The sequence below is a fragment of the Sphaerodactylus townsendi genome, linkage group LG10 (assembly GCF_021028975.2).
Source record: "Sphaerodactylus townsendi isolate TG3544 linkage group LG10, MPM_Stown_v2.3, whole genome shotgun sequence".
In the NCBI taxonomy this organism is placed as follows: Eukaryota; Metazoa; Chordata; class Lepidosauria; order Squamata; family Sphaerodactylidae; genus Sphaerodactylus; species Sphaerodactylus townsendi.
Window position 1 is genome coordinate 2191273 of NC_059434.1, and position 13940 is coordinate 2205212.

Consider the following 13940-nt stretch of genomic DNA (forward strand, 5'->3'; position numbering starts at 1 on the left):
GCGCCGCCCATATACCCAAAACCACGCGCTTCTGACCACCGCTGCGACTCCCAAGCCAAGCCCAGCAACCTCTACCGGTGACCACCCTCGGCGCCGCCTGGGATTGTGTCTTTACTGCGGAGGACCGGTCATCTAGCCGCCAACTGCCCGAAAACACGAAGCCAACCACTCGCCGCGTGGCGCCCCATCTGCCAAGCCACCACGCAAATCCGGGCGCCCCAGCGGGTTTCGTCTAAAGGCAGTTACCGAAGCGCACCCAGAGGAGGGGAAGCAGCCGTTTACTCTCTTCAGCCCCCATGGATATGGGTTCGACTCCAGATGCGGTGAGTGAAGGCAAGCTCCCATTACGATTCAGCGTTTCTGGCCAACCCAGCTAAGCATACTTATTATAGCCTCAGCCTTAGTAGATTCTGGGTGCTCCCATTGTTTAATCGCATTGGGTGGCGGAGGAACGGTCTAGACCGAGTCCCCACAAGCTAAACCCATACCGCTTCACCCAAAATGGACGACAGTCCTCTCGAGTCGGGGACCGGCCAGTTTAAAGCATAACCGGTCCTCCTCCGCTGCACTGACCATTGGGAGAAAATTAGTTTTATTTTGGCCGGTAGCCAAACACTCCATAGATTCTGGGCATGCCATGGTTGTTGTTGCATGAACCAAAAAATTCATTTGGAAGGAAAGGATCTTAGAATTCACTGACCCTCCTCGCGGAGAACACATGAATTGGGGAAAACTCATCTTCTCCTGACATACCCCTTGGCTTCATCCCAGCGATGCGCTCCTAATTGCTCCCAATTCTACCGGCATTCCACCAGCTTACCAAGATTTAGCCAGAGTATTTCAGGAGCAAGAATGCGATCAATTGCCACCCCATAGAGACACTGACTGCAAAATAGTATTACAGCCAGAGCGAACTGCCCCAAAAGGTAGAATCTACGCGCCAGGCCCCAATGAGGAGAAGGAACCCGTGCCTTCTTAGACAAGAACCTTCCCGGATTCATATCGGGCAATGGCTACCAAACACACACATGCTGCTCCTGTATTGTTTGTTAAAAAAAGGATGGGTCTTTAAGGCTCTGCATGGATTACCGAGGACTCAATGCGGTATCCCTGTCCAATAAATACCCTTTGCCATTAATCAAGGACCTTTTAGATGCATTGGGCAAGGGGCGCATTTTACTAAGTTGGACTTAAAGAGAAGCTTACTACAGGGTCAGAAATGGGGAGTAGAGGCTATGAACATTTGACTGCATTTAACACTCTAAATTTGGACAGTATGAATACTTAATAATGCCATTCGGGTTAGAATTGGGGCCCGAGCTTTTATGGCCCTTATCAGCGAAGTTCTCCATGATGATTTATTATGGGAGTAGTGGTGTACTTAGATGGCGTTTTAATTTATTCCCAAACCATGGAAGAGCATGAAGCATTGGTTGGGAAGTATTGAAACGCTTTGCTCAACAACTCCTCTTTATGACTTTCTAAATGTTGTTTCCACCAAACCTCTATCGACTATTTGGGTTACCGGATCTCTTCGAGGGGCTAAAAATGGATCCTGCTAAGATTGGCCTTAGTCCTCCAATGGCCTGCCCCTACCAATCGAAGGAACTCCAATCTTTCCTGGGGTTTGCTAATTTCTATCGTGACTTTATACCCCAATTTGCTGAACTGACTCTCCCACTCACAGACCTCTTACGCTAAGGGTAAAGATCCACAGGCTGCCAAGCCGGAACTACTTCCCTGGTCTAAAGAATGTCAGACAGCCTTTCCAGCTTTGAAATCAGCTTTTACTACCGAACCTATCCTGAAACACCCTGACCCAGATCTTCCGTTTTGTGGTTCGTGGATTACCTCGGACAAAGCGCTTGGTGCAATACTGTTGCAGAGAAATAAAGATGATAGGCTGGTTCCGTGTGCTTATTTATCAAAGAAATTCTCGGTGCTGAGCTCAACTGGACTGTAGGGATAAAGAGACTGCTGACCATCAAGGTAGCACTTTCCACTTAGGCGCCACTGGCTGGAGGGGCTATTTACCTTTCAAGTTGGTCCGGATCCACAAGAACTTGGCGCCCTCTCCACCCCCCCCTCAAGATGTCCATAAAACAACTCCGTTGGGCCGATTTCTTTTCTACGTTTCTCTTTCACTGTCATTTTTTCCCGGAAAAACCAATAAACTGGCGGATGCGCTCGGCCTACCGGGGAGGGTGGAGCTGCCTTACCTGAGGATATTCAGCACTGTTCTCTCCCCCTCCCAATTGGGGCTGGCTGTCACCGATCTCAGGCGTCCCACTCCTCCTTCTCACCATTCCAGCCTGGTCTCTCCTTTCCCTCACGAAGGAACTTCGAGGCCCGGGGCTGCAGCAGCGAGCTCCTGTGAGGAGGAAGGTGACTCCCAATTCGCCTGGAGAATGAATTGTTTGTGGCGAGGATTGTTAGTGCGTGCCTCCCCCCTCCGTGAAAAAAGCAGGTTCACCGAGGCCTGTCATGATGCCCTTCGGCTGGACATTTTGGCTTCCTCAAAACTCTGCATTTGTACGTCGTCAATTTTGGTGGCGCGATGCGCAAGGACAGCCAGACATATATTAAAGGTTGCTCTGTTTGTGCGGAAGCCAAGACCGTTCGGGAAAACCCCATGGTCTCTGTTGAAGCCTCTCCGGTGGCCTCCGCCCTAGGAGGAAGTCATCTCCATGGATTTTATTACGGATTTGCCAGAAAGTCAAGGCAACTTGATCTTGTGGGTGGTGGTGAACTTATTTCTAAACAAGCCCATTTTCATCCCATGTGCTTCCATCCCACCGCTCCTAAGTTAGCGTCCTGTTCATTCAGCATATTTATCGTCTACACTCCGCCCCACGTTAAGGTGGTCTCCGACCAGCCAGACCCCAATTCATTTCAAAGTTCTGGAAAGCTTTTCTGGGTTTGTTGGGGGCCGCTGGCGGTTACCGCCCTACGTTCAAAGTGGCGGTGAGTCGGAGAGAACGAACAGAACCCTGGAGCAGTATTTACGTTGTTACACCAACTACCACCAAGACAATTGGTGCGAGTTAATTCCGTTTGCAGAATACGCCTATAATAATGCGGTTCATAGTAGTACAAAAAAAACCCGCCGAAATTGTCTGGTCGGTCCTTCCCTCCGTTGCCGCAACTACCTGCAGGCGTTGAATCCTCGAGTTTCAGCAGTGGATTTCATCTCTGGCGAGGGTGGAAAATGGTCCAGACCGCCTAACAGGCTAAAGACTCCAAAACTTCAAGCGGATAAGCGCAGCTCAGATTTCCCACTGAGTGTAGAAGCCTGGGTGTATTTGTCTACCAAAAATCTCAGAGACGTTCATAAATTTTCAAAACTGGGCAAAGATTAGAGTGGGACCTTTTCAGATTACTACTAAGTGATTAATGATGTCACTGCGGGTTGGACTTGCCTAATTCTCTAAGTAATATCCGTCCTGTCTTCCATTCCAGTTTGCTCAAGGAGGCTCCGTTTCCGATGCCTACGCGACCATGGAGAGACCCGCCGACTATAATTGATGGCCACAAGCATTACGAAATTGACGCCATCCTGGACTCTGTTTTAATCGCAAGCGCTTGCAATATTTAGTCTCTTGGTTGGGATAGTCCTCTGGGTGTAATCAATGGGTTTTATTCCGAAAATATTGGCGCCCGCCCTCATTTCTGCTTTCCCATCGCACCTTTCCGCACAAACCTGGGGAGAAGTCTTTTAAGGGAGGCAGAGTGTAAAGGATTCAGCGGTGTTGATGAGCGGGGCAGCCGCCTGGCCTTGACTGCATTCCATAACCCGGGCGATGGGCCAGCATCTGCGGCGGAGACCTTATCTCTGCGAGAGAGATGAGAACTCCGTTCCCATGGGAATCCGGGAGGGGGGATGGGATGGACAGAGTTATAACCTGTGCTTCTGGCGGGAGACTTTATTCCTGCCACGGCGTGTACGTGAGCTTTCTAGGATGTCTGAATAAACGGTCTTTTACACCCAAAAAGCCTTTTATTTCTGCTTCTATGGAATTCCTTACAGTGCACCTTGCTTACACACACCCAGAAATGTCCCATTAGCTGCAATGCAGCCAGGTCAATTAAAAGGAAAATCTGGGAAATTTCTTGGGGTGCCTGTCAGGGGCTCATTTTTAAGCTAGTGGCACCAAGATTTCAGGGTATCTTCAGGAGACTCTCTTGATGATACCACCCAGGCTTGGTAAAATTTGGTTCAGGGGGTGTGATTTTATGGACCCTCAAAGGGGTACCCCCTCTCCTATTAGCTCTCATTGGAAACAATGAGGAATGAAGGCACCTCCTTTGGGGGCCCATAAAATTGGACCACCTAAACCAAACTTCACCAAAGTCAGGTGGTATCATCAGAAGAGTCTCCTGAAGATACCATGCAATCTTGGTGCCACTCGCTTAAACACACCCCCTACAGGCCGAAAACCAAAAACACACTAAAAATACCTAAAAATTCAAACGGACCTGAATTTTTTTGGATTTTTCGGAAAATTCAAAAATATTCAGGTTTACCAAATTAGATAGTTGGTTTATTTGGCTTTAACAATGATTTTGAAGTCTAATAAAGCTGAATCCAAACTTTGTTGATTTTTTTTGGCATTGCTCAAGCTTAGACAAGACATGTTGTTTTTTAACGGAATTGGATTCCACTAAAAAGCAGAGCCCAGAACTGGACTCCTCCACAAAATTACATGCAGAACTCAACCATGTGTATGGATGAAGATGACTAACTGCATCAGCCAGTTCTGCTTACTTTATTGTTTTTGTAGGTTAACTATTCAAAAGTTTATAATGCTGGTATATAATGTATATGCATTTTTCTAGAAATCTTTTGACCATTTTGTTGCTACTTTTTATTGACTGTGTTAGGGTGTCCTAATATAAGCCCCCACAAGAGCCACCAATGTGGCTGCATGTGTTCTTGTAAGTAAATAAATGTAGTTAATGCTCCATCACTAATGTAGCAGATGAGATGCTTTCAACTATTTTGTTCTGCACAGTGATATACATTCTATTTCAAATTGCAGTACAAAAAATACTATATATTCTTATATATTTTTTGCTAAATTACAGACAACTGCCTGCCTGAAAAAAAACCCGGAAACAAGAAAAAGGCTCACCAATATCATTTTCTGTTGGGTCGTAAACTGAGTAATCAGGAAACATGATGTACTTTTCGACCTCAAATTCTTGAGTAACATCTGTTGTTTTGTTGAAAAAATGCTGTCCCAAAACAACCCGGATTGTTGACTTTGGTGGACTGAAGAAAAGGCAAACAGGATCCAAAGTTGCATTCCCAGTGTCTGGAAGTAAAGCATTCCTGGCCAAGTAACAATCTGCTGAGACTAAACGAAAAGGATCCACCTGGACATCCACTTTGCAAGTGGATGATTAATACAGGGGAGTGCTATCAGTAGCCCTATTAGTTAGGATATTAAGTCCAACATTTTTTCTTAGTCTTTGTCTTTTTTTCCTGCCTTGCTTTAGCACCAGGATAGAAATGGAGGGTGGGGGCTGAGGGAGGGAAAGGGCTTAGTCAGCATCCTAAAGTGCTTCCTATTACATCTCTAACTATACCCTGGTGATAACTCTTACATCACTCAACACTTCCATGGAATCCATGAACAAGAAAAGTACAACTATAACCCCCGTAGCCTCCTGCAGGGTCCCCAAGCCCCAGCACAGTTTAAGATACCAACTGAAGTCGTTACGGTCGACACAAGGAATAGGCGGGACGTAGCGATATCATCCAGTGGAGAGAAGCCAGTGGCTATATAGCATGATCCGTGGATCTGGCTACTCTGCCGAGCTGGCGGTCCCTGGCACCTTTTATTAGGGTTTTAGGGAAGGCGGGAGAGGTGGAGAATGTTGCACAATACGTGAATCATAGGGGCTGTGCGGGAGGAAACGCTCCTGTGTGGGCCTAATCCATACCTGGGGGTATGCACCTTTTGTCCCTTTGTCCAGGACATCTTGTGACCCGTCATGGGGGTCTTGTGACTGGTGAGGGTGCTTGCCCAGAGGGCAACAGATGACGCAGGCATTCATGTGCTCTGTCTGAAGCTCTGCTGGGTTCGCTGGCTCACCCCAACAACCAACCAAGTATGTAGCCAATCACAGATCTCCCCAGCATTATATACACCCCTATCTCAGGTGAAAGAGCATGTGGTATGGAACTCTTATCTCTTTGGTCAGTGTCTGACACATTCAGAGTACACACTATGGAGATGGGGACACTAAAGAAAGCCATTTCACATAGCAAAGGAAGAACTTTGCTCAGGTAATAACTACCTGAAGAAAATTCCCTGTTCCTTTAAGAAATGTTTAATAGGATGTCTGTAGTAGCACACACACCATGGTGTGGTGGGAAAAATATAGTCTCTTGGAAGACCACCATGTCAGGAGGCAGAAGTCACCTCTAAGACATGTGGAGGCAGTCAAAGAGAATGAAGCATCATCTGGGAATACTGGGGACTTGGAAAGCACCACAGTCCGAACTTTCCACAAAAAAGAAAAACAGATGGAAAAAGAGAAGTAATGGAATCTCATTTTGCTCAAATGGAGGGGGAAAAGACCGTTAAAGAATCTCTTCATTCTTAATAGTAAGAATTTCCATTACCTTACCGAGGATCTCATGCTGTGATCTAGGGGAGGCAGGAAAAAGTGACCTCTGGCAGGAAGAACAAAAAGGAGAATCTGGGGAAATTTTGGGGGTGCTTGCTTTCAGGGGTGCAATTGTTAAGCTAGCAGCACCAAACTTTCAGAGTATCTTTAGGAGACTCTCCTAATGATACCTCCCAGGTTTGGTGAAGTTTGGTTCAGGGGATCCAAAGTTATGAACCCTCAAAGGTGTAGCCCCCATCTTCTATTAGCTCCCATTGGAAACAATGCAGATGGGGGCACCCCCTTTGGGAGCCCATAACATTGAACCTTCTGGACCAAATTTCACAAAACCTGAGTGGTATCGGTAAGAGACTCTCCTGATGATACCACCCAGGTTTGGTGAAGTTTGGTACAGCGGGTTCAAAGTTATGGACCCTCAAATGTGTAGCCCCATCTCCTATTAGCTCCCATTGGAAACAATGGGGGATGGGGCACCACTATTGGGAGCCCATAACTTTGGATCCCCTGAACAAAATCTCACCAAACCTGGGTGGTATCATCAAGAGAGTCTCCCAACAATGGGGCGGGATTTTTTTAATGTTCTAAAGGACAAGTCCACGTCTCCACGCTTTGCCAAGGAATCCACCACTTTGAGCACCGTTTTGAGCACTCAAACCCACTATTTGAGCACTCAAAACGACGTGGAGACGTGGATTTTTAGCATTAAAAATTTTAAAAAGAAAACCCAGGCTGCGTGCACACCCTGCTGTTCCTAATTGGACGGATGGCTCTATGTCATCAGCAATGGCAGGAAACTTAAACCCCCCGGGCGCCCCCGCACTCAGCGCGGGGTTTTCAGAAAGGTGCTGGACCATCCAGCAGCAGAAAAGACGCACGCTGAGGAGGAAGGAGAGCGGCAGGATCGGGGTCACTGCTGAGGAAGTGGGGAATGCAGCAGGCCCCCGGATTATTTGACGAGAGTAGTGCACAACGAGAGAGCCACGTGGCGTAGTGGTTAAGTGCTTGCACTGCCACTCACACGGTCAGGAGTTTGAGCCCCCTGTGGGTCAGATATCCTGGCAGCTGGCTCATGGTCAACTCAGCCATCCATCCATTTCTCGGTCAGTAAATGAGTACCTTCTAGTTCATAGCTAGGGGGTAAAGAATAGCCAAGGAAAGCAATGGCAAACTACCCCACAAAAATGGCTTGCCTATAAAATCACTGCTTGCAGTGGTACCCCAGGGTCAGACACGACTGAAGGGGAAACTTTACTAGCGCACAACAAAAGGTGAGTGGGGAAACGGCCGTGGTCTGTTTTTTCCCGTTTGTCTATTCGCATGGCTGCCCATTTTGTGAAGGAATTCAGTGAAGACCAGGAGGAAATTCTCCAGTTTGTTTTGCACCAGGCCAGATCTTTTGTATTTACATTGTGAGCATATCTGAGCATTCCTGATGTCACACATTCTATTTGGCTGTTGTTTTTGAGTGGCCGCTTGAATGAACTCAAGCAGGGAGATCAGGGGGCTGGGTGGGAAAAATAAACGGGTTCTGCTCCCAATTGGTGTTCCCATGGTAGCAGGCTCTAGCAGGCTTACCCTGGGATTTTTTAAAAGAATCACCAGTTTGGTGGGTTTTGAATACCCTGGGATGAGGGAAATATCATGGGGCAAACCCACTTTAGGACCAGGAACTGGGCAAGCTTATTGGCTGCACAGGGATATTTTTCTTGCTCAACCCAGGATATTTTAACCATGCAAAAAAAGACCTTTGTTTCCATTTTGCAGGCACAAATGTACCTTCCGCTTGCACAACCAGCAAGAGAACGGTATAGATTATACCAGACTATCAGGAGCTGACCTTGTTAATGGTAGCTGGTCCCACCTTTACTCCAACACCACATCCCTTCTCCTACCTCCTTAGGTCAGCCTCAGGCACCAAGATTACGCAATTCTTCTAATGCTGCTGTTCTAAACTTAGGAATGGTTAAGATATTGTCTCAAGAATCCCATTTTAAGCAATACAATTTCTATCTCACTATTTATTTGTACCGGATAGAGCTCTTTCTCCACAACCGCAGTGCTGGAGGCTGATGGTGATAACTGCAGGGCATTCTGTACATGCTCATTTATGTTATTATTTGACGCCTGCCTGAGCTGAGGCTGTCTGAATATGGGGGACACCCAGCTCAAATGAAGCTCCAACTGCTCTCACCAGGTGCATGGAACAATTGCTTGATTAAAAGCCACCTCCAGCGGATCTTGCATGATGCCCACCCCCCAGATTTACCTGTTAGCGAAGCAATGTGCAGACGTCATGACCCAGCAAGCACGGATAAGGCTGCCAGCACAGAAATTGTTATCCATGTATATGGCCGCCAGCCAAGGCTGTGACCCTGGCAGTGCAGAAGACCCTCCAATAATCCGCGGTCTAATGAAATTCCGCTTCCGATGTCTTCTCCCACAGGATCTTCTGATGACAGCAAACTCTTCAACGATTTCTGGGGTGGGAGGCATTCTTCCCCTTCTCCCTACGCAAAGAAGAGATCTATTTCACGCTCTCAACCTGTTGAGTTTCTCTCTCTCTTATGAACCTCTCCTCAGTTTGCTTTAGCAAGCAACAAATCTAATTACAGGGCCAAGATCCCCATTCCGATTGTGGCATCTTTTGTTTGGCAAATGATACACCAAGCAGAAATGACACAACTCGGGTTGTCCATTAGGGGAATGGCCAGGTGGCTTCTGCTCAGGCCAAATGGCAAAAACCATACAGGAGGGTCGGAATTTCATTCAGGTGGGGAGAACCACAGTAGCTCAAGTGCCAGACCAGATCCAAGAGGGAATCTCCACTCTGCAGTGGAAGCTTGCTGGGTGACCTTGGATTCTTTCTCAGCCTAATTCATCCTGCAGGGTGGTTGTTGTCAGCATAAAAGGGCAGGAGAAGGTTCTAAGCTGCTTTGGTACCTCATTGAGGAGGAAGGGGAGGGTTGCCAATGGAGTCAATGAGGCAACTAGCTGTGCCACGGCCTCTGGTACTTCCACTGTTCCCCACCACCACCACCACCACCACCGTGGGCTTCAATATGCTAGCGTTACTGGAGCTACGTAGGATGCATCACGTTGTTCATGCAAGTTAACCATGTCCCCAATTCACGTACATGTGCTGGACTGGGCCCTGCTCATCAGCTGCAAAAGCGACCTTGTGAAACCTCCCCCAGTCTCGGTTGCCTCCTGGCTTTTCTCCAACACCCTCATCTCCTTCCACTTACTGGGAGCAGCCAAATGTCCATGAGGCAATCCTGCGTCAATAATGGATGCATCTTTTGTTGGTGATCTCTCTGGGAAGAGATGCCTTAGCATTATCAGCAGAGTGCACGGAGGCATAGCACAGCAGAACATCCCCAGGCATGTGTGCGTGCATAGGCACAAATAAAAGCTCTAACCATTACACCACTCTGGCTCTCATGGGGTCGCTGCTTTGAACAGTAGCCAGCAGCCAGGCCTAACTGAGTCATGCAAGTCAAGTGATATCAAGTCACTCAGAGGCTGCTGCCAGGGTTAGGGTAGCCAACAGAGATCTGTTTCCCTGGAGAATATGCCTGCTCTAGAGGGTGGACTGGGCTCCCTGGCACTATATCCAGCTCAGGCCTCTCCACGCCCCAAAACCTGCCCTCCTCAGTTTCTGCCACTAAATGTCCAGGAACCTCTGGAGTCTGACCACATGAAAATGAGGCCTGGCCGTTGGTGTGGAGAAATGGCTCCTCCCCCACCTCCCTTTTCTTTTTCTTTCCTCCACTGTTGGGAGGGCCCACAGTTGGCAGGATGACATCACTTCTGAAAGCATTTTAAGGAGAATTTGGCCATTTAAAAACTCTGTAACGGCCTAATCCTGCAGCCTGCTGGGACCAGGCAATCCCTCCCCACCCACCCACCCACCCAGTGTGTGCCTTTTCAAGTGCTGAAAAGGAGGGGGCACAAAATAGCCTGGTTTTACAGCACCCCCCAGGTCCAGTCAGGAGTGGGCCCTCACAGAATTTTTAAATCTCTAAAACAACATTCGACATCCATGGGCTGGGCGCATGGACCACATGATGCCTTGTCATTCCACAAAAGACATTTCATCCAAGTAACCTTTATTTTTCCCAAATGGCCCTTTACTCTCTTTACATGAAAATGCCCTAAGAGCACCACTGAGACTGCGGCATCTTCAATCCAAACTGACTCACCGAATCCAAACAAAAAGTTACCTACCACATAATGTGACGTTGCAATAGTCCCAAGACACAGTGTTGTCTTTTATAGTGTAGCACCAGGGCTTCACATCGTCATCTGGATTTCTATTGTATTTGAGAGAAGGGGAAATCATTGCCACACCGTGTCTGAATTCTGTTCCCTTTTAGCCAGCACAAGCCCAAGTCAAATGTGAGTTACAAGTTCCCCTGAGTTCCTGATTGCAGCTGTGGTACGCATGGAGAAAGGACTGCAGTGTTCCAAATATACTGTGGGGACTCCTGGGTGCGGGATTCTCCAGTTCCCTGGTGGCCCCTGAGACCTCAGAGGTGAGGTAGAAGGACTCACTGACTGTTTCTCCCTTGTGGTCTGCCAGGTTTCCCAGGGCTGCATCGACTGCAAGCCAACACCTTCCTCCTCAGTCATCCTTCCCTTCTTCTTATAGGGGTGATCTCCCCCTCCAATCAGGGCCCCACCCCTCTGACCAGTGCCTCTGGTTTGGAGCTGACCCCTGTGGGCTTCCTGGACTGTCCCTCCTGCCTGGGATCCACCCCATCCTAGACCTTCCCCAAGACTCGCCCTTCTGGTCTTGGAAGATGTCGAGTCACTCTTCTCTCCTGCCTGATTATCCTGAGGCCTTGCAGATGCCTCTGCCCAGTAAGTGTCCCCTGGGGTCCCTGGGTGGAGGACTGGGGAAAGGCAGCAGGGTGTTGGGTCTTGTAACCTTAAACCAATAAACAGACTCTGAAGTATCAATCAGCAGCATTTATTGATGAGGTTTCGAAGAACCATACTTGGTAAAAGCCGGCTCTAAAGAAACTGGCATTTGCAGACCCAAAGATCCCCTAACGGATTCCCCCTCCCAACTTCCCAGAGGCAACCTCTGGAACCGAGACTGCCCCGAGGTCAGCAACAGATAGCAAAGGAGCCACCTGGTCCTCTGCCCACAAGATAGTAGTTATAATTTGTTTCTCACGGGATAGAGAATGCAGGGGATGCTGAATTTACTACAAAGCATGCAAAGCCATAAAGCAGTGATGCCAAACCTTTTTGAGACCAAGTGCTCAAATTGCCACCCAAACCCCACTTATTTATCACAAAGTGCCAACATGGCAATTTAACCTGAATGCTGAAGTTTTCATTTAGAAAAAAAACGGTTGGCTTCTTCTTCCTCTGCCCCACTCGCTTGAGCAGGGGCCAGCCTGATCTAGCCTGCAGCAAGTCCCGAGCACACCGCTCTGTGCCTCTCTAGCATCTCTGCCTCCTCTGCGCCCACCCCCCCAGGCAACAGCCACCCAGAGCACAGGCACCAGGCCTGCCAGCCGAGTCCTCCCTGCTCACCACAGTGCGCACATTGTGCTCAGTAGCCCAGGTCAGTCTAGATGTCTGTGTGTGGGAGGGGTGATTTTCCACCCCCACATGACGAACTCTGTGCGCGTGCCCACAGAGAGGGCTCTGAGTGCCACCTCTGGCACCCGTGCCATAGGTTTGCCATCACTGCCATAAAGCATAGGTTAAGGAAAGAACACACAGATGGCAGTGGTAACATATAGCTGGCTGGTAACATATATCAAAGAGGCATTGATTGGTTATATCTGGTGATTACATAGCTTCAAACATTCATTTCAGGCATGCATCCCCCTGACACAGACTCCTCCTCCACAAGGAAGTAGCTCCAGGCAGTGCAGGGGATCCTGGCCATGACCAGGAGCCACAGAGTTCAGGGAAGGTGGCTCTGGGTGGCACAAGGACATCCCGAGCAGTGGATCCTGCAGCCAACTCGGGTGGCTCTGAAGTGAGGCTGTTGTTTGGCCATGTGGGGAAACCCACAAGTGGTACTGGGGGACCTGGGGGAATTTTTCCCTGTGGAAGGTGGTGGAGACCCTGGGCAAGCCCGGTCCTTACCTGCAGTACGAGTGAGGTCCTAATCCCAGGTGCACAGAATTTTCGACAATGTCTGAATGAAGCTCTTGGTAAAGCAGGTCTGAATTCCATGGCAGACAATGGCCCCCAGAAGTGGTCTTCTTTGTTACGCCCCTGTAGTTTGCCCCTTTCTCAAGATAGCACTGTTGGCCAGGGACTGGATCAAAGACAGAAAGTTCAACACGTGCAAAAGAAGCCAGTGTGGCATCATCATCCCTTTCCCAACACTGTGGGGGTCATTTTCCTCCTAATACCTAACAAGTCTGGGTGAAGGTTAAAGAAAAAAGATGAAAGAGAACTAAGGCTGATTCTGCACAGCAAATGTATTTTGCTGTTGTGATAAAGGAACTTGGTTTCCTGTTTTCTCGTTCACATGCATGCCATGCAGGCAGCGACCAGAGCCCATGGAACCAATCTGGGTTGCCTTCATGCTTTTGCATGGAGATGAACATAAGAACATAAGAACAAGCCAGCTGGATCAGACCAAAGTCCATCTAGTCCAACTCTCTGCTACTCGCAGTGGCCCACCAGGTGCCTTTGGGAGCTCACATGTAGGATGTGAACGCAATGGCCTTCTGCGGCTGTTGCTCCCGATCACCTGGTCTGTTAAGGCATTTGCAATCTCAGATCAAAGAGGATCCAAGATTGGTAGCCATAAAATCAACTTCTCCTCCATAAATCTGTCCAAGCCCCTTTTAAAGCTATCCAGGTTAGTGGCCATCACCACCTTCTGTGGCAGCATATTCCAAACACCAATCACACGTTGCGTGAAGAAGTGTTTCCTTTTATTAGTCCTAATTCTTCCCCCCCAGCATTTTCAATGTCTGAATACCCCTGGTTCCTAGTCTTGTGAAAAAAAGATAAAAATTTCACTCTGTCGACCTTTTCTTCCCCATGCATAATTTTGTAGACTTCAATCCCCATATCCCCCCCTCAGCCCAGCCTCCTCTCCAAACTAAAGGATTCCCAAGCGCTGCAGCCTCTCTCCCTCATGGGGAAGGTGCTCCAGTCCCTCAATCATCCTTGTTGCCCTTCTCTGCACTTTTTCTATCTCCTCAATATCCCCCTTTTTTTGAGATCACGGCTGACCAGAGACTGGACACAGTACTCAGAGTGTGATGCGCACCACTGCTTTATATAAGGGCATGACAATCTTTGCAGTTTTATTCTCAATT

At 48.3% G+C, this 13940-nt stretch overlaps 1 protein-coding gene across 1 annotated transcript in view; it reads right to left on the bottom strand.

The window, feature by feature from the left end:
- HGFAC (HGF activator) overlaps window positions 1-13940 on the bottom strand; it is a 57796-nt gene that overhangs the window by 12181 nt on the left and 31675 nt on the right. Inside the window, exons 8-11 of the mRNA XM_048509543.1 lie at window positions 12748-12922; window positions 10864-10949; window positions 8903-9143; window positions 5133-5272 (exon numbers count right to left, since the gene is read on the bottom strand). Of these exons, the coding sequence (XP_048365500.1) occupies window positions 5133-5272; window positions 8903-9143; window positions 10864-10949; window positions 12748-12922 (642 nt within the window). The remainder of the gene's footprint in view (window positions 1-5132; window positions 5273-8902; window positions 9144-10863; window positions 10950-12747; window positions 12923-13940) is intronic.